At 39.2% G+C, this 26012-nt stretch overlaps 1 protein-coding gene across 2 annotated transcripts; it reads left to right on the top strand.

Annotated features, from left to right (window-relative positions):
* The first annotated feature begins 13 nt into the window (after nt 1–13).
* On the top strand, nt 14–26012 carry usp28 (ubiquitin specific peptidase 28). Of its 2 annotated transcripts, none has more exons than XM_039618949.1 (26): nt 14–190; nt 3103–3177; nt 4565–4685; nt 5337–5424; nt 6188–6350; nt 9836–9922; nt 10031–10168; nt 12222–12292; nt 12399–12475; nt 12558–12706; nt 12819–12946; nt 13117–13212; nt 13296–13475; nt 13691–13899; nt 14753–14823; nt 15088–15316; nt 16723–17058; nt 17723–17856; nt 18374–18655; nt 18943–19038; nt 19625–19803; nt 20148–20226; nt 21095–21174; nt 21643–21766; nt 23530–23728; nt 24546–26012. In XM_039618949.1, exons 1-26 carry the CDS (start codon nt 131–133, stop codon nt 24719–24721), a joined length of 3627 nt encoding a protein of 1208 aa, XP_039474883.1. In that variant the 5' UTR covers nt 14–130; the 3' UTR covers nt 24722–26012. The 2 variants fall into 2 exon arrangements, with proteins under 2 accessions (XP_039474883.1, XP_031603479.1); XM_031747619.2 differs by having other exon boundaries at nt 3100–3177.

Here is a 26012-nt window from a genome sequence, read left to right as displayed (position 1 = left end):
CAAGGCACGCGCGTGTCTGGATAGGTGAGCGCGCGCAGCTGGCCTGTCGCTCTCGTGCCTGACAGATGGAGCTGGTTTGAGTCGGAGGCAGTGCTGGAAGCATTTGGGGGGGAAAAATCAGAAGGAATTCATGTTTTCGTCTGCAATGAGAGCCGATCAGTCTGAAAATGGAGAAAACTCAACCAACTCGGTGAGAGCTCAGGATGATGGAGCTGCTATTAACACAATAAGTGGCATGTTTGTGACTCCTGAAGAGCTAACCTTAACACTAACCCCTCTGTTGTGTGGGCACAGCCCCCGGAGGCCAGTGTGTGTTCAAAAATCTGCGATTTTAAAGTTTCCTCCGATATTCTTTAATGTAACCCAAAATAAAAATACATTTTAAAACGTTTTCAAATTTTAAAAAATAACGTTTTTGAAATCGGCAGGCATAATACACTTTCTATTTTTATTTTTAAATCAAACTTCTGACATGGCTTTTTAACCCGATGTGACTACTTAACTGAGCCTTGTTTGATTGAACTTTAATTTTTTTTGCTCGTTTAGTGACTCCTGGTCAAAATTTTCCAGGAAATATATTAATCATATCCAACAAATAAAATAATAACACTTTAATTATGCAGAGTTTCTTGTATAAGAATACATATTTTATTAATAATTCCCACTAGTTAAACGTAAACTACGTAACATTTACATTTAAACAGTTATTTGGCTCAGTAACTATTAATCCAACCGATTGCTCTTTCAATAGGCTTTTGTAGTTATTCTAAGACAGTGTGTGGAGCTTAGTGATGTTATACTTAAGGGAGGGCTTTCCTCTAATTATATATGATGTGGTGTTAATTAAATGCAATAGAAATCTAAACGTTTATTACACTTTTTGGTTTGGTATTGACACAGGAGGTGTGTTTGAAAGACAGAAAGAGACAGACCCACTACTGCCCTCTCACCATGCCTGGTGGCATGGTGAGAGGAATGATAAACAGAAGCTTGTGCTATCCATGTCAGTAGCTGAAAATAGAGGCTAACCAAGAGGGTCTCAGATAGCCCCTGGACTCCATATAAGTCTGGTCAGCCTGCTCCTGGCTTCCTTTGTGTGTGTAAGAGAAAGATACCATGACATGTGCACCTGGTGTCAGGGTTGCAGGCTTTATATAGAGCCTCTAACTCAGTAAACTCGTGTTATTTCTTTTTTAAAACTTCATGTGTCTGTGAGGTCAAAGTATATGACTGCCTGGGAACACTTGTGTTTGCCTGTCCATGTGTGGAACAAATAATGTGGTGGTGGGAGACTGACCATGCAAAGCCCGCTGGCTAAGAGAGGGGGATCTAGTTGGAGGAAGGGTACCTGAAAGTGCCCCTGATTGGCCAGTGTCCCTGATGCACTGGTCTGCTTAAAACATAGGTGTCAAACTCTGGCCCGCGGGCCAAATTTGGCCCGCAGCCTAATTACATTTGGCCCGCGAAGCCATACCAAATTACTATTAGAGCTGGCTTACTGGTATTATACAGCTAATATATATATTGTTTAGTATTAAGCTTTGCTTGTTCCATATTCAGTTTTTCAGCTAAATGTGTTTGAGTCCATAAGAAAAGATTCATTCTTATATCTGGAGGAATAAATATATTTCAATAAATATTAACGTTAGCCCGCGACTTTGTTCTAGTTTTGAATTTTGGCCCACTGTGTATTTGAGTTTGACACCCCTGGCTTAAAACTAAACAGAGAAGGCAGATACACAGACTGACATCCCAGCAAATCGCTAAGGTTCAGACACTTTATTCAGGTGCTCCCTTTAGGAATCTCAGTGGATCATTTCCCTCCATCTCATTATCTCCCTTGCATCCTCTTCTGTCCAGCCAGTCTGCATGTCCTCTTTCAATACATCCATTAATCTTCTCTGTGGTCTTCGTCTTTTCCACCTGCCTGGCAGCTCTATCCTCAACATCCTTCACCCAGTATATCCACTATTCTTCCTCTGCACTTGTCCAAGCCATCCCAGCCTTGGCTTTCTCACTTTGTCTCCAAACTGCTCAACCTGAACTCTCCCTCTAATGTATTTATTTCTAAAGCTGTCGATCTTTGACATCTTCATCTACATCTCCTGGCTTTTCGTCAGTGTCTGATCTAACATTTTGATCAATTGATCCATTTTGTTGTTGTGGAACTCACCCATAAATTACTGCCCTTAATATCACTAGCTATTCCAAACCTTCTCCCAACTATGTTTCAGTTCTACTCATTGGAAATGTAATTTCATTTTTTGTTTAACTGTTCCTACTCAACAAACTGCCTATGTAAGTCACAGAATAGAGATGAGCCACACATGAGCCATGCACTTATGTGGTCCTCAGTTTGTTCCACTCCATGTACATGAGGCAAGGAGGACTGTAAGTGGGATGACACACTAACCTTGACATCTTTTGGTTACCACAAGTGACTTTCTTAGGCTGTGTACCCTCAGTACTGGTGACATATAGACCAGACATCACTTTCTGGCAGAAGTAATGCCAGCCGAATGATTGTGAGAGCCCCTCTGAAATCCTGGTGTTTTCTCTGCTGAGGGAATGCTCATAAGGAAGTTGACTGGTGTTTTACTTTTGAATTCCTTTGGATAAATCATCTTTTTGCCTCTTCTGACAACAGGGCTCTTTTTTTTCTTTTGAAAGTCAATTTTTCACATTTTTCTTTCTTTGAGTGCCATTTCAGCTATCAGAGAAAACTACCAATAGCTTTTGGTGAGAACAAAAGCACTATTCATTTATTTTGTTGGTGGCATATTCTTTACAACATATTTCATTCTTGATGGAGGACAGACTTGCATAGTGAAAGCGAGGATTATTGAGCCAATCTAAATGGAGGACTTATTGTTGCCATCGTTACTGTTGTGATATTTATTTTGTAACAGTTGTAACTTCAAGGCCAATAATACTTCCAGTGGATCGCCTACTTGTGCTACAGTTATGTCCATTTTCTCTGCCCAAATGGAAATGAAATGCCAGCCCATCACTTCCTCTAATGTATAGATCTGATACAGGAAGTTGTGTGTAATGGTGATAGAAAGATCTAAAGTCTGCCTGGTGTTTTCGTTCTCTCAGCAGAGTGAAATGCTGATCAGCCAGCTGAGGGAGATCACTGGCATCCAGGACCAACAGATCCTCTACAGAGCCCTGAATGTAAGGCCCAACAACTTAGCATCAGCTTTTAGAATCTGCAGCATCACATGTTTTGGGTACTACAGTTGTTTGACACTATGACTTTCAGACAGTAGGACAACATTCACGGGATTCCCATGGCAGAGAAATTTGTAGTTTTAATGTGATTAAAAAGCTTGTAGGCCATTTAAAACACCATGAACCACAAACTGATAGAGCTAATACTATATCTTATTTAGCCTGGTCAGCAGACCATCCTCAACAAGTATCTGCTGTTTCACTACATTTTAATATGATTGTCTGTATAGTCGACTAACGAAGGGGTTTAGGTCATGCTGACCTGAACCTACATTTCATGGAAGGAAAGGTTTACACTTTTTCTTCCACTCATCAAGCTTCTCTCTCCCTGTTGCCACAATATTTGAAACGTGTTATGGGCTATTGTAAAAATGATGACATTATTAAAGGTACTAAATGGACACGATTTATTCCAGACATTCAGGAAATTGTTTATATTTAAAATGATTTTTGAGAAAGAAATGAAATACATAGAGTAAAGACTAATCAGAGACTGTATAGTGTGTGTATTTTTTAATTGATTATTTGTCCACATCTCACAATGGTAAAGTATCCTTACAAACATTCCTAGATTAAGATCCAGATTCCCTAAAAATGTGAAACATTTCTAAGTTATGCTACGTCTGGTAAATGCATCTCCATCCATAACTTTATGAGTAATCCTGCTGACAAACAGATAAGCTAACAAACATCCCGAAGCCATGCTACAGGTTCTAATAGTTATTTGTAAAGAAATCCAAATGGTAATCTGAGTAATGGTGAGAATTCTGCTTTTAGCTGGAGAAATATATTAGACAGTTTAAAAGGTAAGAGATGTTATTTAGCAAGATTTAATACCATGAAGAACATGAATCTAAAAATGTTATACTGTAGCAATCCATTCCCGCACTATTAGCCAGCTAAAGAGTCTTTGAAGTGTAAATTATGTTAAAGACCCCATAGGGTCCCATTTTTTCACTCCAGCACTCTACTTCAAGCTTACAATGTTTAAATACAGCTGCATATGAAAACCCCATTAAAAGATTGAATGAATTGGAACATCATAAAAGTAACAGTTAAACAAACAGTACATTAAACACACTGGTTAACTTTCACAGGCATCGTGTAACCAATTGCAGACAGCAGCAGGGTTATGTATTCGTTGAGTCATACAAGTCTAAAATTGTTGTTTAAAGCACAATCGACTGGATATGGCCATGTATTTATATTTTGATTTGTGTGTCTTTAAAATGTGTTGATTTATTTTTGTGATGTATTATTAGATGTTGCAGTCACAGATAAAATCCTCAATATTTGTTCTTTTATATATTCCTTCTTCTCTCTCCTCAAGGTCAGTCAGGGGGACATTGGACATGCTGTTGGACTGCTGACAACCCAGACCGCAGAGCTTCAGGACCCTGGAGAACCACAGGAGTCAGGGACATCTGGAGAGGCCTGGGAGGGCCAGAAAGGTACCCTGAGAATGCAAATTCACACAAGGCTGATAGCAGAAGTAACACTTCCAGCACAAATGCAAACTGAGCTTTATGGATGAATATAAAGAAAGCTTTACTATGAGACACTAAAAGAGAAGAGAAGAGAGCAGTAAATGCATTCAGTTGGCCAGCAAAAGGCTGTTGGTTTGAGTCCAGCCGGAGACACAAATCTCCTTTGGGGTGGCGTCAAGAAGGGCATCCAGAGTAAAACTCTGCCAAATCAAACATGTGGTGACCCCTTGTGGCAAGGGGGCAGCCAAAACTAGCTACTGCAGATTTGCCAAAATTGATTGACTTATGTGTGGCATTAGGGAAATTCAAACACAAGTAAAATGTAAAAAGAATGAACTTTTCAAGGTGAACTTACACATATTTTAATATACATTTAAAGTATTGCCATACATAGCCGTCTGTTTGGGGATTTTAAGTAAGCTAACATGAGAATATCTGAGCAATGTTATGGGTCATCCATTTAGTTTAGTTAGAAAACAATGTTTGAGTGAAGGCAGAGTCGCATAGAAGAAACAAAATTTTATTATGAGTGCTCAGTGTGATTTTTACATTAACCCATTTTAACTTGAATTATAGGATCTCTGTTGTAACGCTCTTGTGGTTTTTTTTGTTCAGGGCTTCCTAAAGATGAACTGCAGACCGCCATAGAACTCAGCCTGCAGGAGTCCCACAAAGCCCAGGAAGAGGAGCGAGAATTTCATAGGTAAAGGACATCTTTTCATTTGATACAACACTTGTTTTTGGTTTAGTTCACTTTTTAATTTCAATAGAGAGAACTATGAAAATTAAAATGTTAGTGGCATGAGTGTTTTTCCTCTCAGGCTACTGAATGGCCATGGATGCCACAACTATTATCTTGGCTGTGTAAGCGTTACACAGTCAAAACTCTCAGCAAAGGTCACTGCTGACAGCTGACAGTTCACACACAAAACAGTGTGGTCTAGCAGTTAATCTGACATCAAACATAGATAAAATAGCAAAGAACTTTTAAGTGTCTGGCTACACTTTCTCTCTAGCCATGCTGGATGGATTGAAATGAAATTTCTTTCAGATGATAACCATCTATCAAAGACCTTAACTAATTATCGTAATGGTGATTCATTGACTTTTGATGAAGAAGAGATTTCATTTATCCAATCATAGATGGCACTAAGATGATTTAGCTCCATGTCTTTGGGGAACCTCAGTTTTCTTAACGTTTCATCCCATGCAGTGTTTCAGTTTACACTGAAAATGGGTAGTTATGGTGGTTTTGGTCCAGCAGTTCCCCACACAGTTTACCCAAGGACACTTGGGTAAACTGTGTGCAGCTTGGGAGCTGCAGTTTTAACACTGAACCTGGAGTTGCTTCCAGTATAGAGGTTACATTATACTAACCCTAACCCAAAACAATGGGAATGAGTTAACCTGTGTTCAATAGCGTTGTCAGATAAACCATTTTAAAGTGGTAAACTGATGTTGTGCAGGGCTCTGGAAGCCAGTGCAGAGGAGAATGCTGCGAGAATAAAGAGGAAGAGATGTGAAGCCCAGAGTGAAATGTGTAGCCCTGCAGAGTGGATCCGTCAGGACGACTGGCCTGTGGGTATTCGTAATGTAGGAAACACCTGCTGGTTCAGTGCTGTCATCCAGGTAAGGACAAGGAGCTTTTTTCACCTAACAAATAATAAGATGAAAAAGGAGCATTTTGGTTACAGAGGTCAGATTAATAACAACAAATGTCCATAAATATAACCACTATCATGCTTCACAGAGAGATACTAAAAAATCAAAATGTTGCTAAAATCTATTATTGATTGTAAAATAGTGTAATTTATTTAGAATGAAAAAAAAACCTCAATCATAAATATGATCAAATAGGAACACATGACATTGTAATGCCATAAACGTCCTGAATATGTTGATATAGAATGAGATCCATGTGAGTTTAAGCAAATGGATGTTATACTGTAATTGACTTGTCTGTAACAGACTTACTTAAAATTCCATGTAAAATAAATCTTAAAATTTAAGTATTTAAGACAAGTTTAAAAAATATGGAAGAACAATTATGCAAAACATAATAGAGAATCTGTTTACTTATTACAGATATTTACCACCAATTCGAGGAGGAATTAGGAGGTTGAGGGTTAGTATTAGTCACAAGTGTTTTAATTTTTTTTTTGACTTTTTGTTTTAAGTTGTTTCATTTAGTTTCCTAAATTGATTTTCTTGGTTCATTTTTGGTTGAAAGCATTTTGAGTTTCAGTCTTTATAATTATCATTGTATAAAGGGCATATGTCAGAGGCAAGATTTAGGAAAATCAGTTCAGGTATTACAATAAAAACACAACTGTTTTTGAAAGCAGCTGACTCACAATCTTGTAAACATCCATCGTCTCAAAAACAAGTCCATCAAAGCCTCATCAGCCAAGCTGTAATAGCTTAAGCAGTAAACAGTTTTAAGTTTAACTTTAGTTGACTGTAATAACCCTGATACCCACTGTTAACATAAATTAGTGTGGTATTTTTAATGTAGTGTATATATAACACATGTCGATGTTAGACCCATATCACACTTGACCACCAAAGTATTCAAATTCGTATTCAGAAAACATAGCGACACCTAGCATGTATTCTGTTGCATGAAACTCATCACCGATCTCCACCTGTTCTAACAGAGTCTCGCCTCTGTTGCTCCCAAGACCTAAATAGCTCTCGCACTTAGTTCAACAAACATTTATAGACTTGGAGTTCCCTTTCAAAGATTTCTAACTTCTTTTGATCCAGTGTCAATCACCACATGTCTGTTTTGCTTTCAGCAATATCCGTCACCTAGTTTTTCCATGGTAAAATTTGACCACAGTGGGTTAAAATGTACAGTACAGACATCTTTTTAAAGCGAAAGCACAACCTGTTCAGCTACACAAGAATCTCACGTCTATCTCACCTTTTCATCAACCCTCTATCATGCTAATAAAGTTCAACATCTTCCCGGTGAGTTTGAGCATACAGTATTAATCTGAATCTTAATTCTATTATAAGTCCATTCCAGCTAACTTAACTTTTCCAGGCCTATCGGGTAGCTCGGCAGAAACCAGAACCCTAACTGAGATACACCGGCTATGTTGATAATTAAATAGCGAGCGAGGACGGAGTGAGCGGTGGCAGCCTGAGTATAAAGTAAACAGAAGAGACTGTCTCTCTGTTAAACTCAGATATGCTTCCATATCCGTTAAGAAGTCCCACCCGCATATGACGGGCTTTTATCTGGAAATTGAAATGGGGAAAATAAGGCAGTGTTGTTAGAATACAAATGGTGTTCAGATCATACCTTTTTTTTTGTCTGTTTATTTTACCAGGGTCACTGCTATGTTTTACAACTGAGCTGTTGTAGATTCAACAGAGCTTGACTCGTCGTCTCCCCTAGAAAATTTTTGTGCTATCAGATTGAGGCTGAGTGTCCACGTGACTCAGTTGTCAGCTCATATTTCCTCAATTATCCTTTGTGGACTAAATTGCAGTAAAACTGAGATAAACCGTAATTGAATTTCCCTCTGAAATGTAAATGCATATCTTGATACTCAGAAGTGCTTATAAGCTCCCATCAGCCCTGCACATGACACATAAGATTAGTATTAATGCATTTAGTTTATCCTGAGAAACACAGGTATCTTATGACAAATTGATATGGGGTTTGTTCCTGGCTGTAAAAATATTAAGCTATTGACATATACCGTTATAAAACCTTATTTTCCGACTTGCTGACTTCTTGGTTTTTTGCATATTTGTCACACTTACATGTTTCAGATGGTAATGAACTAGTGATTTGATTCAGGTGTGTTGACCCAGGGTGATATCTAAAACCTGCAGGACAGCGGCCCTTGTGGCCTGGAGTTTCCCCCACCCCTGTTTTACATCATCAATGTAACATTTTTCCCTCCGAAAAAACCTAAATAAATAGCACAATACATTTTTAAGGAATAAATTGCACCCAAAAATTACGTGATGTAGCCAATTTATGTGTCTTTTATTATTATTATTTTGTAAAAATTGTCAGAAGATTCAGTAAACATTTCTTTTTCAAAAAATTTTAATTTTCTGGCAATAATTTCAGGGTTCAGGCTTTAAAGGGTTAAACAGGCTGTTCATCCTCAAAAACCCTCCAATGTAGCTGAATTAAAGCAATTCTGGAAAGAAGAGTGGGCCAAAATTCCTCCACAGTGATATGAAAGACTCATTGCCAGTGATCACAAACACTTGATTACAGTTCTTGTTGCCAAGGGTGGCACAAGCAGTTATTAGCTGTAGTGGGCAGTTACTTTTTCACATAGGGTTGGTTAGCTTTTTTCCCCTTAATAAATATACTCATCATTTAAAACTGTATTTTATATTTGCTCAGGTTATCTTTGTCTAGTTTTTTTTCATGATCTGAAACATATAAGTGTGAAAAATATCCACAAATAAGAGATTAGGAAGGGAGCAGGTACTTTTTCGCAACACTGTATGTGAAGAAAAAAGAATAACAAAAAAACAGAGGATGTTGGCTAGACCCTTAGCCTGTTTTTCCCAGGTGCCCAGGTGAATCCAGGTGAAACTACACCACAGTATACATATGCAGATCAGCCACAACATCAAAACCTTCCACCTAATTATTTAACCACCAAAATATCTCTGACCCGTTGTGGCATGGATACGGGACTTTGGTTGCTCTTTGTGGTTTTTGCAGTTGATGCTTTGGAAGTTCGGATGCTTGGTCGCTGCCTGTGCCTCATGTATTCATAAAGCCATTCCCAAGCAACTATTTTTTGCCTGCAGAACATTGCATTAAAAAATAGAACTGATGTCATTCGCCTCACCTTTCACTTATTGTGATGGTTGTTTGCTGTGTGAATACTTGATCTATTTAACACTCGCATGCAAATTTCCAAACAGTAAGCTAAATGTCAGTGGCAGAACATTAGCATTGTTCTTTGTTAATCAAGCAACATATTTGTAAACATATGTCCACATTTTCTCCACAACCAAGTTACAATAAATGTTCTGCCGTAGCGATGATCTGCCATCTGGTAATCTCCCACATCCAACCTTCAGTGGATGGCTGGATTAATGTGCCTTGTTTTGCTGTCTTGTTACAGTCACTCTTCCACCTGCCTGTGTTCAGGAGACTGGTTCTCAACTACCATCTGTCTGAGAAAATACTGGAGAAGTGTAAAAGCCATTCAGTAAGTAAGCTACTGTCACCACTATATACAGAACAGGATAACACATAACTCTTCTTACTTTGCCGCTGTGATGTAAGGGTGGTGAAGTTTTTGAGTTTATGTTAACAGGACAAGAGGAACATAGCCTTCATGCAGGAGCTGCGCTGCCTGTTTGCCCTCATGGTGGGCTCTACCCGCAGGTTTGTGGATCCTTCTGCTGCAGTGGAGTTATTGCGTGATGCCTTCAGGACCAATGAGGCCCAACAGGTACAACATATGTACAGTATTTGTCTTTTTAAGGAACAACCTAACTCCGCACCTGCTTTTAATACTCTCTGACTTGCTGATAAAGCTGAGGTGCTCCTGTCTCAGATACAGACCAAACCAGAGCACATCTGTCAGCACCTTTTCTGCAGGGCACTTCAGACTTCTGGTTTCTCTGAAATTTGTAGCCACTGCCTCATTGTTTCTCATTAACTATAGGGACATGTGGGCTTTAATGGTCAGCAGTCTCTCTATTTTTCTGCTGCTGTCCTTCTCAGACTCATTTTCTTTATTTTATCTATTTTCCAACTGAATATTTTATTTGTGTCTTTGAAGGATTTATAATGTTTTAACTTTTCTAAACCACCATGACAGAAACCAGCCATAATTTTCCAGAGCAAGTCTGCCCACAAACTTTTTTTTTTTTTTTTTAGTGTCCATTGTAATAGGATCAGCAGACGGCAGGCATCATTATTTAGGTTTCGCACTGAATCCATTAAATTTACATGCAGGGCGTGTTTCCCCTGACCTGCTCTTAGCCCAGTTCTGTCTGGGCCACTTTAGTCAAAAGAGGTTTGTTACTTCATCTGCAATAATTATGAATTTTAGACTGGGACCTTCCAGTCCTTCTCCCTGCATATTTGCAAAGTCTGCAGGGAGAGCAGCAACAAGACTGCTTAAGTGAGAAGAGCAGGCATTAAAGAAAGGGGCTGATCTCTGGGTGATTTCAGGAGGACTGCTTCAAGCTGATAGGAAAGCAAAACTCAAATAACTTCATAACTAGTTACAACCAAGGTATGCAGAAGAGCATCTCTGAATGCACAATATGCTAACACCAGGTATGACTTCTGTCAGCTAAGAACAGGAAACTGAGGCCACAGTTTTTATATACTCACCAAAACTGGACAATAGAAGATAGCAAAAATGTTGCCTGGTCTGCTGACTCTTGATTTCTGCTGCAACATTTGGATAATGGGGTCACAATTTGGTGTAAACAACATGAAAGCACAGATCCACCCTGCCTCGACTCAATGGTTCAGGTCAGTGGTGGTGTTGTAATGGTGTGGTGGATATTTTATGGCACGTTTGGGCCCATAGTACCAACTGAGCATTGTTTAAATGCCTCAGCCTATCACTTGTTGCCAACCAGGCCCATCCCTTTAGACCATCGTCTGATAGCTATTTCCAGCAGGATAACGCACCATGCCACAAAGCTCAGATCATCTCAGACTCGTTTTGTGACATGACAGTGAGTTCACTGTACTCATTTGGGCTCCACATTCACCAGATATCAATCCAATAGAGCACCTTTGTGATGTGACTAAACAGGAGATGCTCGTCACGGTTGTGCAGTCTACAAATGTGCAGCAACTTTGTGATGCTATCATGTCATTTCCAGCACTTTGTTGAATCTATGCCATAAAAATTAAGGCAGTTATGAGGGCAGTATAATGTCCATTCCAGCACTAGCAAGGTGTACCTAATGAAGCGGACGTTGAGATTATAAGCAGGCTGAAACTGTTTAAATAGGATGCCCATTTGAGAATTTTTTTTCCCAGTAAAATTCACAGAAGGGAATCAGCTGAAGATTTAGCTGATGTGGCTGACTGAGTTCAAGTGTTCAGCATGCCAGAGGTAGTGCTATGCACACCTGGTCATCATTTAGTCTTGGTTTAAGACTTCCCAGTGGTCATACAACAGGTGGTCATACACTTAGACAAGCTCCATTCACTGGGGAAGACCATGAGATGATACTGAAACAAGTTGATCTTTTATTAAGATTTTAATTAAGAGCTAAAACACTTTTTTTCTTTATTAAACTTTCAGTGAAGATTGTCATGCAAATGTAATAATATTTAACCTTCCCATTTGTTGTTTATATGTTTATGTAGATTCAGCACATACTAATGCTCAGCAGTCCCTTTAGTTCTTAGACAGCCCTTCATTAGGTCTTTATACATCAGAGACAGAGTACCGAAAAAGCACATAACAGAAAGACAATTAAAGAAATGAGTCAGACAAGTAAATTGCCCTTTTTGAAATGTGTCCCTTTTAGGATGTCAGTGAGTTTTCCCACAAACTGCTTGACTGGCTCGAGGATGCATTTCAGCTGGCTGCCAGTGGAAAGTAAGTTTTAAGCTGATGGCACCCAGAAGCATGTTTAGTCATTGTCATCTTTAGTGCACTTCTGCTTGCTAAATTAATTTAAAATAATGCCATGTTTTACTTTTAGAAATGCAGAAGATAAACAACATAACCCCATGGTCCAGCTCTTCTATGGTACCTTTGTGACAGAAAGAAGACACGAGGGTATGAGTTTGGTTTTTTTATTGGTGTTGTCATCAATATGATTTTCAGTCATCCTCTGGTATCTTTGTGATTTTTTTCTCAGGTAAGACGGTATATAATATTGAGCAGTTTGGCCAGTACCCCCTGCAAGTCAATGGCTTCAACAATCTTGATGAATGCTTAGAAGGTGCTATGGTTGAGAAGGAGATTGAGTCGGTACATTCAGAGCATCATGTCACATCTGGACGTGAGGTGAAGAATTTGATAAACTTCAAATTTAATCTCTCTATGTGCACCATGCTTGGCTAGAGTTTGTGAAATTTAATGATCTGCTAAGAAACTCTTTATTTATTCATGTTTTCAGAGATGGTTCAAAAAGCTACCACCAGTGTTGACATTTGAACTTTCGAGATTTGAATTCAACACCCAGCTTGGGCGCCCTGAGAAGATACATAAGAAACTGGAGTTTCCTCAAATCATTTATATGGACAGGTGAGTTTAAAACAGAGGAGGGTGGTTCCAGACTAGGCTTGTTGATAAGACCAGAATGGTCATCCAGTTTTATTCCGTTGGTATTTTATGATGTGTGTATGGTGTAAATATTTCAGTATAACTTTGCCACATTTTTAATTGTGGGAATTGTCTTGTTCTTTTGGTTACAGATATCTTCACAAAAACATTGAGCAGACCCATGAGAGGAGAGGAGAAGTAAAGAAACTAAAGGAGCAACTGGCAGTCCTTCAACAGAAACTTGAGTGGTAAGTGACTTGAAAATGTTGTTTTATTCCTTTTTTTTTTAAGATCAAATCTCCATCTAATTATCTGCTTTCTTTACTCGCAGTTATAAAAACTATGGCTCGGGACCTACAAAGTACCCTCTAGCTGACATGCTCCAGTTTGTGCTGGAGTTTGCTACCACCAAGCCGACTAGCGTTTCCCCAGCTGAAGACTCGAGACAGGCCGCATCGTCACCGACTCCTCCAAGTGCCCCCCTCAGTGAAGCCATTGCCAAAGAAAGCAGGTGTTTACCTTTTTCAACTCTACTCTTCTTGTTTATAGCAACAGCATTATACTCACCGAGGCCACAAGTGGGATCTCGAAAATGAAATCATCTTTTAATAGATTTAATTTATTCTCAGTTAGTGTGTTTCCACACAGTCCTCCTGTAGTCCTCTCTTTAAATGGGACATCCTGACATGCTTGCAACTGCTGTGTCGTTGTTCTTGCCTTCTTTAGTGATCCCGGAGAATCAGTTTCATCAGAGAGCCTGGGTTCCAGTGTTTCCAGTTGCCAGAGGACCCCCATATACAAGCCCTTCACTCAGTGCCGACAACCCATTGACTGCCCACCACACCCAGCCCCCCACAGCATCACAGAAGAAGAGCTGCACTTTGCTAAAACCTGTCTTCAGCGTTGGAGGACTGAAGTGGAGAATGACATAAATGGTATGCTAATGATAATTCTCTTTTTATACCCACATTGATATTACCTTAAAGATTTAGTTATATTGGTTTGTAAGCATCATATGAAATCATAATATCCTTCAGCTTACTTTGTGTTATGTTTTCAGTTGTTAAGCTGCAAACGATTTGTCTTTTGGTGCCTTGCTTGAGGGTTGATAAGTTCAGAGTGAGCAAACCAAAACAGTCAAGCTGCATAGTATAAAACCCAAACATGCATAGAGTAGAGTGGGGTCATAAATCCCCTTGGGTTTGTTACCTTGTCTGGCATATTCCACATTATATAAACTCACTTGAACACCCAGTAATAAAAACACTGTGCTTAAAGATATGCTTTAATAAAACTGCTGCCAAACTGGAAACAGCAGATGATGATGATGCATTAATGTGGGTAGCCTTGACAGTGAAATTGCAATGAGCCCCACGCTTTCCAATGACACTTGGTCTGCTACACTTATTCACCATCTTCAGTGGAATAAAATACATTTCATTAGATATAAGTGCTGCAGGTGAGTAAAGAACAAAAAGTGTACTGGCACAGAGCTGTGCACCTGCACAAAAATAGAGCCAATGTTCTTCTGCTGACTGTGACTCATTCAGGCGCAGACAATGCATCAGAATATGTTAAATGTCAAGATGAGTCATATTTCTTTGAATACAGGTGATAGACATTTGCCCGACTCTCTCAACTTTCCCATTACGGCACATATCATATAAAATGTAGGACAGCTATGCAAGCATGCAAATTAGTATTATTCAGATTGACTTGTTTTTGCTCCAACAGTTGTGAAAATCATTTCCTTTCAGCGTCTGTGTTTATTTTTTGCTTGTTTGCCAGAACTAAAGGCCAGCATTGACAGGCTCACTCAGACGCTCGAGGGCATGTACTCAGACAACAGTCTCTGCCAGGTAAGGCCTGCACACTCACCTAATTTAGCAATTCAATTACATATTTTACATCTGAAGCTGTAGAAAGTGAATGAGCTGAGATTAGATTAAACTTTACTGATATCTACAGAGAAACAGAAAATAGTGTAATGTAAACAGGACAACAGAACACAAATAAGAACAGGTCAACTGAAGGTAATGTTGCAGTTCATGGAGAACAGCTGATATTAAGTTGGGAGGCTGGATTCCAGCGTTATTTCCGCACATCTCTTGTGTTACTCTTAGGCCCCCTACAGACTCCATGCAGTGCTTGTCCATGAAGGCCAGGCATCAGCTGGTCATTACTGGGCTTACATCTATGACCATACTAACCAGCGCTGGCTGAAGTACAATGACATAAGTGTCACTGAGTCATCGTGGGATGAGCTGGAGCGAGACTCCTTTGGAGGCATGACCAACGCAAGTGCCTACTGCCTAATGTACATTGACGACAGGCTACCTCAGCTCATCACAGGTACACCTACCTTTCAGTTATTTTATTTTTAAGAGGAAATGAGAGGAATGAAAGCAATTTTTGCAGAGCGTTCTCCGTTTACTTGATGCAAAGAGGCAGTTCAGAGGTTTCAGCTGCTCTCTCCAATGCAAAGATTCCTTCATCCAACGTAATATTCAAGAGAAGAAGGCTATCAAACACCTGAGCAGAAACCAAAGCATCACCATAGTGTAGCCAACAAGGGGAGGTGTACCATTCAGCTCAATTCAACTGAAATATATATATTTTTAAACAAAGATTTATCACTTTATAGATTTATAAATGTATACCAAACAAGTACATTTCATTTACCAAATTCAAGTGAATTTAAAATTCACATTGTATTTATGAAACAACATGCTCAGCATATCATTATAAAAAGGGTTTGTCAAGAATTCCTCATTCCAGTATTCAGTTCAGTTCAACAATAGTCGCTTCAAGGCGCTTTATATTGTAAGATGATGGATATAAGCACTTAGCGACAGTGGGAAGGAAAAACTCCCTTTTAACAGGAAGAAACCTCAAGCAGAACCAGGCTTAGAGAGGGGCTAGAGGTGAGAGGAGGGGGAGACAGGACAAAAGAGATGCTGTGAGGGTGCATGAATACATGGAGAGTGAAAGAAGAGTGAAAGGATGGTTAGTGAAGAAGAAAGAACACTCTGTGCTTCATTGCAAGTCCCCCAGCAGCATAGGTCTGTTGTAGTGTAACTAAAAGATGTTTTTTTAAAGTCACCTGATCCAGCCCTAACTAATCTCAAAAGTAGCGGGGTTGTCTGTTTCCTGAAGCTAAACTGGAAGCTGGTTCCGCGGAAGAGGGACCATTCTGCTTATAAATACTGTAGTCACCACGAGTACGCCAGCAGTCTGAGAACTGCTGAGTGAGTCTGTCGGGGTGATACAGTGCTATGACGTCTTTAAAATATTCAACACCTTGTATGTGAGAGGACGCATCACTAGATAGACAGCATCACTTATGTACGTACTTATGTAAGTGTTAAGCAACATTAAGGATCACAAAATATGCGTTTTTTTCCCGTAACTTGGACTTATGTAGTGAAATTCAGTAAAGATAAAGGAAACCGAAATGAAAACAATTTATTTATAAATTATATGGATTTCACCCAGTTTAAGTAGTGGCAAAAGTTTTTGTAATATAACATTCTTAGCTTACCTGATATGGAGATGCTGTTCTATAATACTAGAAACTAGAACAGTATTAAACACTTTTCTATGCAAACATTTTAAGTATAGTAACATATTAAAATACCTATTTGTACAATGGATATTAATATGCATGAATTCAAATGGAATTACTTGAAAGGCATTAAAATGATAATAAATGATAATTTCCTAATTTCCTAACTAAAAATGTCTTGCATCCCACCCAGAAGACACAGATGATGAGACGGGCCAGGTGCTCCATGGCATGGACTCTCTGCCACCCATCCTCAGGCGCTATGTCCACGAAGATAACCGTTGGTTCCAGCAGGAGCTCAGCGAATGGGAGGAGCAGTTCTGCCAGACGGCAACCCCGCAGGAAGAGTCCACCGCCTCTGCAGAGCCCACAAGTCCCAGTCTGGATAATATACAGCAGTCACCTGTTGAGCCAGCACCACAGTCAGGACCTTCCACTGAAGAGGTGGATGAAGGAGTTGCTCCAGAGCCACAGCCAGACCCAGAAGCAGAGAAAGAGCCAGAACCTGATCTCAGAAAAGAGCCAGAAGGTCTGTAGTGATGCCTGAAGAAGTAAGAATGACATAAAATATTTCATCACCACTCTAGATAATGTGGAGATGTATTCATTGTAATTCTGTTCACACAACTAAACCAGTTCAGTCAAATCTTGAACCTCTTTGAGGAGCCCAATATATACAGGATGAGACTTAAGAAGCAGATTAAAACATAAAGTATTATATATCTGTTCAAGCTTTAGCCTAAGGAACCCAAAGACAGCAGTAGGTATTGTATTTAAAAACAGTATGGACCCAAAATATGATTAGCAAGGATAAGCAATTCTCAATAGAGGAAAATCTAATTCTACATGAAATATTGAACTAGTTGATTGCACTTCTTTGTCCAATTAAGCAGGTGTCAGTTATCACTCTCTCCAACAAAATCACCTACCTCCAATGTAGTTTTATTTGCTGTGTAACAAGAGCCCATCAAAAATGTAATCAACACTTGTTACTGCAGAGCTTTCTTAACTCTAGACAGAAGTCTGCCCTCAGGCTGGACGAATAGACTGTATCATTGCTCAGACCTTCTAGGTAGGGACTCTAATACCAGATGAGATTAGAATATATCCAGTAATCTAATTATATATTTAGCAGTTCTTCTTTGCAAAAGACACATGTAGACTCACAGCCTGTCTTTTTTTTTTGACCGTAGCGCAAACAGATTTATCTCCCCCACCACCAGAGGGCCCTGGCTGCCAGCCAGGTGATACCAGCACTCCAACAGTCACTGACACCACGGGGGTCAGCCAGAGCTCTGATTCAGATGAGAAGGAGCTGCAGAATCAGGTGAACAAGTACATGACACCTCGCCCTATCATTCCCTACCCATGTTGAATATGGGTCAGAAATTCTAGGCCACAAAAATAAAGTGCGTCCATCTGGGTCAGCGATCAGATTTCCCCAGTTAGCATGGTGATGACCCTTCAGGACTTATGTAGAGCTTATTTAGAGACTTATTTAGATTAGTGTACAGATAACAAGTAGTTATTTGAAGTAGTTTTTGCACTTTTTGTTGTGATCATAATATAAACATAACTGTTTTTGCTGACCCAGATAGCCCGCTTTTGTTGAATGCAGATAACCATTCTGAATCACAATATTTCTCACCATGTTTCTCATTGAATACATTTGTTGTTAGAATTGCAAAGTACTGTAAATTAGCACTTTGAGACACACTGTTCAAGCCAGGTACTAGACTTCCAGAGCTTACTGGTATACTGACAAGACCCTCAAAAGCTGTGAAAGCATATGCCGATAGAAGAGAATATAATAACATGTTCTATCTGAAAACTTTCTCTGTCAGATTCCTGGCCCTGATGTAGAGCTTTGCAATCAGACACCATCTGACATCCACATAGAGAAGGATGACCCGGAGGTGGCCGGCCTTGTCTCTGAAGCTGAAGAAGAGCCCCAGGCTTCTGGAGAGGCTCCTGAACCTATCGCAGAGCAAAGCAACGAGGAGCAGCAGCAGCAGCAGGAGGTTCCAGCCAGACCACGACAGACTGAGAATGAGGTCTCAGAAGTGGAGATCCCCAATGTGGGCCGGATCATGGTGAGGGCGGATGCTGATGGATACAATGAAGAGGTAAGGCCTAATGTCTTAATGGAGTGTGATTTAAGCAGCTATAATTACATACTTGCAGCTGATAGCTTTCCTAGTCAGTGGACACAAATATAAGCTAAATGATCAAATGTAGGGTTAATGTAAACATTGATGGTATGTATGAGATTTAAAGAGATACAGTAGGTTGTGGGTCATATATCATGTATGTCATATATGTTTTTTTCTTTCTTTACTCTTTGGAGTAATTATCTATCATTTCATGGTGCAATCATTCTCTTTTTTCTCTACATTGTCATGTCATTTCCCAGATGATGCTAACTCCAGCTATGCAGGGTGTCATTCTAGCCATAGCCAAGGCCAGACAAATTTTTGATAAGGAGGGTCCTGAGGCTGGCCTCATCAAGGTATTTTTTTAGGGATACTGATGTTCTTTTCATCTCACATCAACGCTAAATTCCAAAAAATCTGTAAAAGCTGTATGACTGATTTAGTTCTTTAGACCCAGATACTCGTAAACTGTCCTTGGATCAACCCGTGCTCTAATTGCAGTTTTTATCTCTTTGCGCGACAGTTTTATTAAAAATCCACACAAACACAAAAATGCGCATTTTATGGGACTTCTTAGCTAGCAGTTAATCCCTGAAGGAATTCCTTTTATCTTAAACTGGAGGTTCTCTTGCAATAAGCTCGGGAAGCAAGATTCACTTTGCAGGGTGAGAAGCCTCTTGAAGTATTCTTTCTGTATTTGATAAAGAACTTCTATGAAGCGCAGTGTTTCATATCTAAAAAGATTAACATCAATAGCAAGACGTGTATTTTAACTTTGTCACTAAAGTCATGAAATCCCCATATTCCCTAGATTTTAAACAACAAAGAAAATACTTTAACTTGTGAAATGTTCGGTCCCTGTATAAGTCATACTGAGGTTTAAAGTGTACAATTAATTAAATAAAGCATTAAAAACATTAAAATTTCCCGTGGTTCTTTCAGGCTTTCCATGAAGAGTATTCCCGCTTGTATGAGCTCTCCCAAGAGGAGACTACACCACAGGAGGATGCACGTCTGCAGCACGCTCTGGTCTACTTCTTCCAGAACAAGGCACCCAAGCGTGTCATTGAGAGGACGCTGCTTGAGCAGTTTACTGACCGCAACCTCAGTTTTGATGAGAGGTGCACACAGTCCTTGAGTGTGTCGGAGTGGCCAAAAAAATTGGAACACAGATGAATTTTATCCTAGATTACCCCAATTTAAAATAAAACACTTTATAAATGAACTAACATAAGACAGAGGCATTTCAAGGTTGTAGTGTGTGTGTGTATACAGGAATAGGAGTGTAATACTGTGGCTGGAAAGAAGGTTTTTACTCAAAGCAGAACGGTAACTAAAAATACAGTAGAATATATAGCATGCATATTGTGCCATCTAGTGTCCAGAGTTCAGAGCTGTAACTTGAGAGTATCTTCTTCCCATGCATTTGCTGTTAAACTTCATTTATCATTTTTGGTACTTACAGAGCCATCAGTATCATGAGAGAAGCCCGGGCCAAACTTCGTCTTATTAAGCCAGAAGACATGGACATGGAAGAATACATGGTACCGTCTCTAGGCTGAATGGATGAAATGTTTGATTCTTTTACGCAGGGAAATGTAACATCATAAATATGCAAATACAGAAATTAGTATAATTTTCAAACAGATATTTGATGAAAAAATGTCATTAGGTCCATGATGCAATATGGCAGTGATCTGTAACAGCAGCTGAGACTTGCCCCCAAAACAGAACAGGGGCAGACATCTGTTAAGTAGCTTTACTGGGTTGAATTTTTGTTCCACTGCGGAGCATCCGTGGAAAATTAGTGGCTCTGTTAACAGATTTGTGGCCAGATCACCTCATTCTTGGCTTTAATAGCAATAAAAGGCTAAAAATCCAAAAGTAAAAATAGACACCCTGCACTGCTCTCAAATGTCAGTTTTATTAAGTATTTTATGTTTATAAAAATATTATTACATGGTTATCTCAGCGTTATGAAGGAAGTTTGTTTGTGTTCAGTATATTAAATCCCTAATCTGTGTTTATTTGGGTCTGCGTGGTTGACATTCCAGTAGGGAGCATGTAAACCCAGTGACATTTGTTCACACTGGAATGAGAACTATGTATGTTCCAGCATGGAAAGACAGCTGGGATGGTGAAGACACCAATCACAGACTGCAATAATAAACTGTTTCTTATATCAGGAATATAGCATAAACCTAACACCAAACTTGTGTTTGATTAAATGATAGGTCTGGTGATATTCTCTATGTCTTTATATCTGTGTAGCCTCTACCAGTCTGATTTTACTTCTTCTTTCTTTTTTTCTTTTTACAAAATAAAAGTTTTTATTCAAATACTGTCAAGTGGAAAAAACAGGGGGAGTGTGAAAGAGTGAATTACGTGATGTTTCTGTTTGCTCTCTCACAGCAATGGCATGACGATTACAGGCTGTTCAGGACGGTCTTTGTCTATCTGTTGACTGGGCTGGAGCATTACCAGCACGGGAAGTAGGTGTCGAATATTCAACACAACCCTACCCGATCAGCATGTGTCTGACCACATTTTTCCAGATTAATATGTGGTTGTTTGTGCTCATTCGTGCGTTACACATAAAAAAAACAATCTCACACATCACTGATCCTTTTGACACTGCCTATTAACTTGTGCATTCTTTACATAGAGTAAAGATGCACTCATTTAAAGCCAGGATATACATACCAAAGTATAGTTAATGATAGTACAGTTCAGATATCTATATCCTTGAATACTATAACTTTAGAGTAACATAACACGAAACAATTTCTAAAAGCATAGGGACCCTCATTTTAAATACTTTTCATATGTTTTCAGATCATAAAACTAAATATTTTTGCTTACATTTTGATTACATTGTGTGGGAAATAACCATTTCTTTTCTTACAAAAAGTGTATTTTTTGTGTAATATGACAGCAGTTGTTGCCTCTGTGTACTGCAGGATGCGGGAGGCACTGAATTACCTGGCCCACGCCTATGAGACCAACGCCACCCTGCTGCGAAATGGAGAAAAACGTGGTGTGGACAAGTCTCTCATTGCTGTTTACAGGAGGAAGTGTCTCACTGTAAGTAGGACTATTTTCCACTCCGTCACATCGCAGATAGATCGCTGAGCTCGATCCTTCTCTATAAAGTCTGAAATATCAATAAAGAAAATTATCTAAAAATAAGAGGTTTGGTTTGCTTAAAATAAGATGTTTGCGGATCATTAGAATCCATCCTCTGGGAATGATCCATGTCCCCCTGACATTTTCTAAAATATATTTCTTTGTACCAAAAATGTGGATAGAAGGACTGACTGGCCAAGAGTGCCATATTTAGGCTCTGACAATAAAGAGGAAATTTTTTCATAAGCTGCGCTTGGTTTAGTTTCCCATTACAGCTTGTATTAAATCTAGTCGGACAGTATTAGAGCAGGAGTAGATTTGTTCTCCAGTGTATTGAATTTTATAAAGTATATGGACTTGTGACTATTAAACCCAGGTTCATTTATTCTTTTTTATTGGAAACGACGGTTCTTTAATTGCTGTTTTGCAGCTTTTGATTGTGTCACTTGAACCTTTACTTTTAAAATGCCCTACATTTAAAATAGTTTAGTATCAACCTCATTTTGAATTTGATGGCAGCAACACATCTCAAAAAAGTTGGGACTAAAGCAACAAAACGCTGGAAGTGTGAGTGGTGCTAAAAAGAAACAGCTGGAGGAACAATTTTCACTACTTAGGTTAACTGGCAACAGGTCAGTTACATGATTGGGTAACTGAGCCTAGTCAGGCAGCGTTTCTCATAAGTAAAGCAGAAAGAGGTTCACCAATCTGTAAAAAGAAAATGTGTCTACCAATTGTGGAAAAATTTCAGAATAATGTTCCTCCATGTAAAATTGCAAAGACTTTGAATATCTTATCATCTACACTAAAAAATATCATGAAAAGGTTCTGAAAATCTGGAAAAATCTGAATGCCTGTGGTCTTCAGGCCCTCGGGCAGCACTATAATAAAATCAGGCCTGATTCTGTTATGGAAATCACTGCATGAGCTCAGGAAGACTTCCTGAAACTGGTGTCTGTGAACACAGTTCCTCATATTATCTGCAAATGCAGGTTAAAGCTCTGTCACGCACAGAGGAAGCCATATATGAACATGATCCAGAAAGGCTGATGTTTTCTCTGGGTCACAGCTCATTTAAAATGGACTGAGCCAAAGTGGAAAACTGTTCTGTGGTCATGGGCACTGCATCCTCTGGACAAAAGAGGAAAGGGACTATCCGACTTATCATCAGCACTCAGTGTAAAAGCTTGCATTAGTGCCTATGGAATTGGCAGCTTACACATATGGAAAGGCTCCATCAGTCCTGAAAGATATATACAGATTCTAGAACAACTTGTGCTCCCATCTAGATGACAGCGTTTTCAGGAAAGACCTTGAATATTTCAGCAAGACAATGCTAAACCGCATCCTGAATCTATTGCAACAGCATGGCTTCATGGCCTGCAGTCCAGACCTTACAACAGCTGAAAACATTTGGAGCATAATGAAATTAATAATATAAAATACGGAAGCCCGGGACTGTTGAGAAAATAGAATCCTCTATCAGACAAAAATGAGACAACATTCCCAAAAGTCCAGCAGCTGATCTCCTCAGGTCCCAGATGTTTACAGACTGCTGTTAAAAGAAGAGGAGCGGCTACACAGTGGTTCCGGTGCTTGTGACTAAAATATAGGGTGATAACATTTGCAAATCATTTAATTCTGTTTTTTTAACAATTTACACAGCATCCTAGCATTTTCAGAACTGGGTTTGTACACACGTCCTGTCATCCACCACACAGGCACTTAATGAGAACGCATCGCAGCTGTTTTGCAGCGGTGAGGAGGCCAAAGTAGAAGAGGGTATTGCCATCATGGATGAGGCCGTCATCCCCTGCCTTCACCTGATGAGCCGGGACTCGACTTTACCCCAGGAAGACCGAGATGCAATGGAGGCCATCCGCAGCCACTGGTGCTGCTGCCTGGGCCGAGACATGGATCGTAAGTTTAGATTGTACATCAGTCTGTACCGTCCAGCTCTATTATTCTTATAGCTGTATACATACTGTCTCATATGATGAGCTAGAAATTTTAATTACAGTGGATCAAAAAGAAATAAATATATAAGGTGGCTTGCTGCCATGCTTTTTTGTGCATTTTCTGCAATACCGACTTTTAGGATGCTTTTAGGTTGCTGTAGGTTTTGCATCAAAAATGTCAAAATACACTCAATTATTTTTTAACTTTCAATAAACACAAATCGTTAATTTTGAATTAAATGCAACTGAAATATATGAAAGCAAAGGTGTATTTATTTTTATAATTAATCATTGAGGAAAATGTGCTTGATGTAAACTGGATGTATACCAGTAAAGTAAATTTCATTTGACCAGATTCCATTAAATTTTACATTATGACTTATGTAACAAAATTATATGGAAAATTCACATGTAATCAAATTACTTTAAGCCAGCATGTTGGTGCATCTTGAAAAATATTTTATGTGTATACAGTAGATGAGGATCCCTTAGTCTGAGAGTTAAAAATACATTTAAATTAAAAGGAATGTGGGACAGGGGCATAAAGACTTATACTGAGTCAATACAGTATAAAATTTGCGTATTCAAAAGTGCTTTCCTGGTACAGTAGGTGCGCCCTTAGAGCACCTTTTGCTGTAATTACACACACATATTTAATACTGTACCAGTAACGCTGCTAGCTGATTAAAATTTAAACCTTGAATTGAAACAAAACTGCAATAAAGAAAATCAACAATAAACTAAGTCACCCACTTCTGCTGCTCTTCCTTTGTGTTCAGACTCACTGCAGGTGAAGCTCGGCGAGTTGCTTCCCAGAGTTCTGGACGGTTCAGCTGACACAGTAGTGCTTAAAGACCCGCCCAAAGTCCACGTCACCCAGGCCTACGACCTGTGCAGTCGCCTGGCTGCTGTCATGGAATCCATCCACAACACGTCAGTGGTCATTGTGAAGTGAAATCCCAACAACTCTTTTTAAACTGTGTATCTTAACTGAAAGTGTCTCGACTGATGGTTTCTTCTCTACTGACAGACTGTAGGGCTGAGATATCATGTAGTTTTAGCACAGTTTATTTTAGTATATCTGCTGTTTTGCATTACACACTTGCCTTGTTCACATAGCAAACCCTGTGGGTAAATGATGGACCATGCAGGGCTGTCACCACACGAATACATTATTACAAGAACACCGCCATATTGTGGCATTTTACCCCAAAAGCCCCAAAAAGATCAATGTTCTTCTCAAGAATATTAAGGTATGCGCTTTGACTGCTCACCATACACAAACAGCCATAATGTGTAAAAGAGGTACAAACTGTACTTAAAATTTTAAGGACTACATCACAAGGTTATGCAAAAAGAAGCCCAAAAGACTGCAGTATTGCTGTATTTTACCTGGTATGAGATGGAGAACCAGCAACTCTAAAGCAGGGATTATCTTTTCAGGTAACACCTAAATGTTTGAAACTTCCTGTTTCAGACTGTCTTTATGTTACCCGCAACAAAGAGACCGATAAAGGTTTAAGTAGCTCTGACCATCTCATTTTACAAAACCAGCTTGCAGGAGAACAGTGAGGCATTGAAATTCTGATTGGTGCAAATGTTCATATATGGAAATGTTTAGCTGGGCTACCCCGTTAACTTGAAAAAGTGTTAACAGTTGTCCTGTCGCTCAGCTCTGCAGTAAGTGACTGGATTGATATTTGGATTGTGAATATACAATGGGGCCTTTTTACAAGACTAAAAAAACCACAAAATTTAGACTGCACAGAAAATAATAGTGTTTAATAGATTTTTTAAAAATATATGTTTTATATTACTTTTTATTTTTCCAAAACAGATTTTAGGAAATTGTACAAGCAGGTGAAGTTAGACAGAAACATATCTCGATTAGTAGTGTTTGTATAAATATGATACAAGTTTAAAAGGAGCTTTTGCCTGCTCCGATCGAAAAAAAAAAAAAAAAAAAACTCCACACAGGAACAATAGCGAGCAGCCACTGTCACAGTAACCTGTTGGACAGCTCCTTGGGTATGATGTGGCTCTCTTTGAAGGTCTGTCTGTAAACGCTGTAAGCCTTTTGAAAGGAGACTTGAGATGGAAATCCTGTTTTGTGTCGCAGATGCAACACGTTATCGTGAATGAATGAGGATTTCTAGATGAGCTACTGTAACAGCCATATTTGGCCACTGATTTCAGTCTTTCACTTGTGCTCTGTGATGATACAAATAAATGTTTTAAATACTCTC

Source organism: Oreochromis aureus, linkage group 10, assembly GCF_013358895.1.
Source record: "Oreochromis aureus strain Israel breed Guangdong linkage group 10, ZZ_aureus, whole genome shotgun sequence".
In the NCBI taxonomy this organism is placed as follows: domain Eukaryota; kingdom Metazoa; phylum Chordata; class Actinopteri; order Cichliformes; family Cichlidae; genus Oreochromis; species Oreochromis aureus.
The sequence above is the reverse complement of the archived record's forward strand: the minus strand, read 5'-3'. Positions and strand labels throughout refer to the sequence as shown.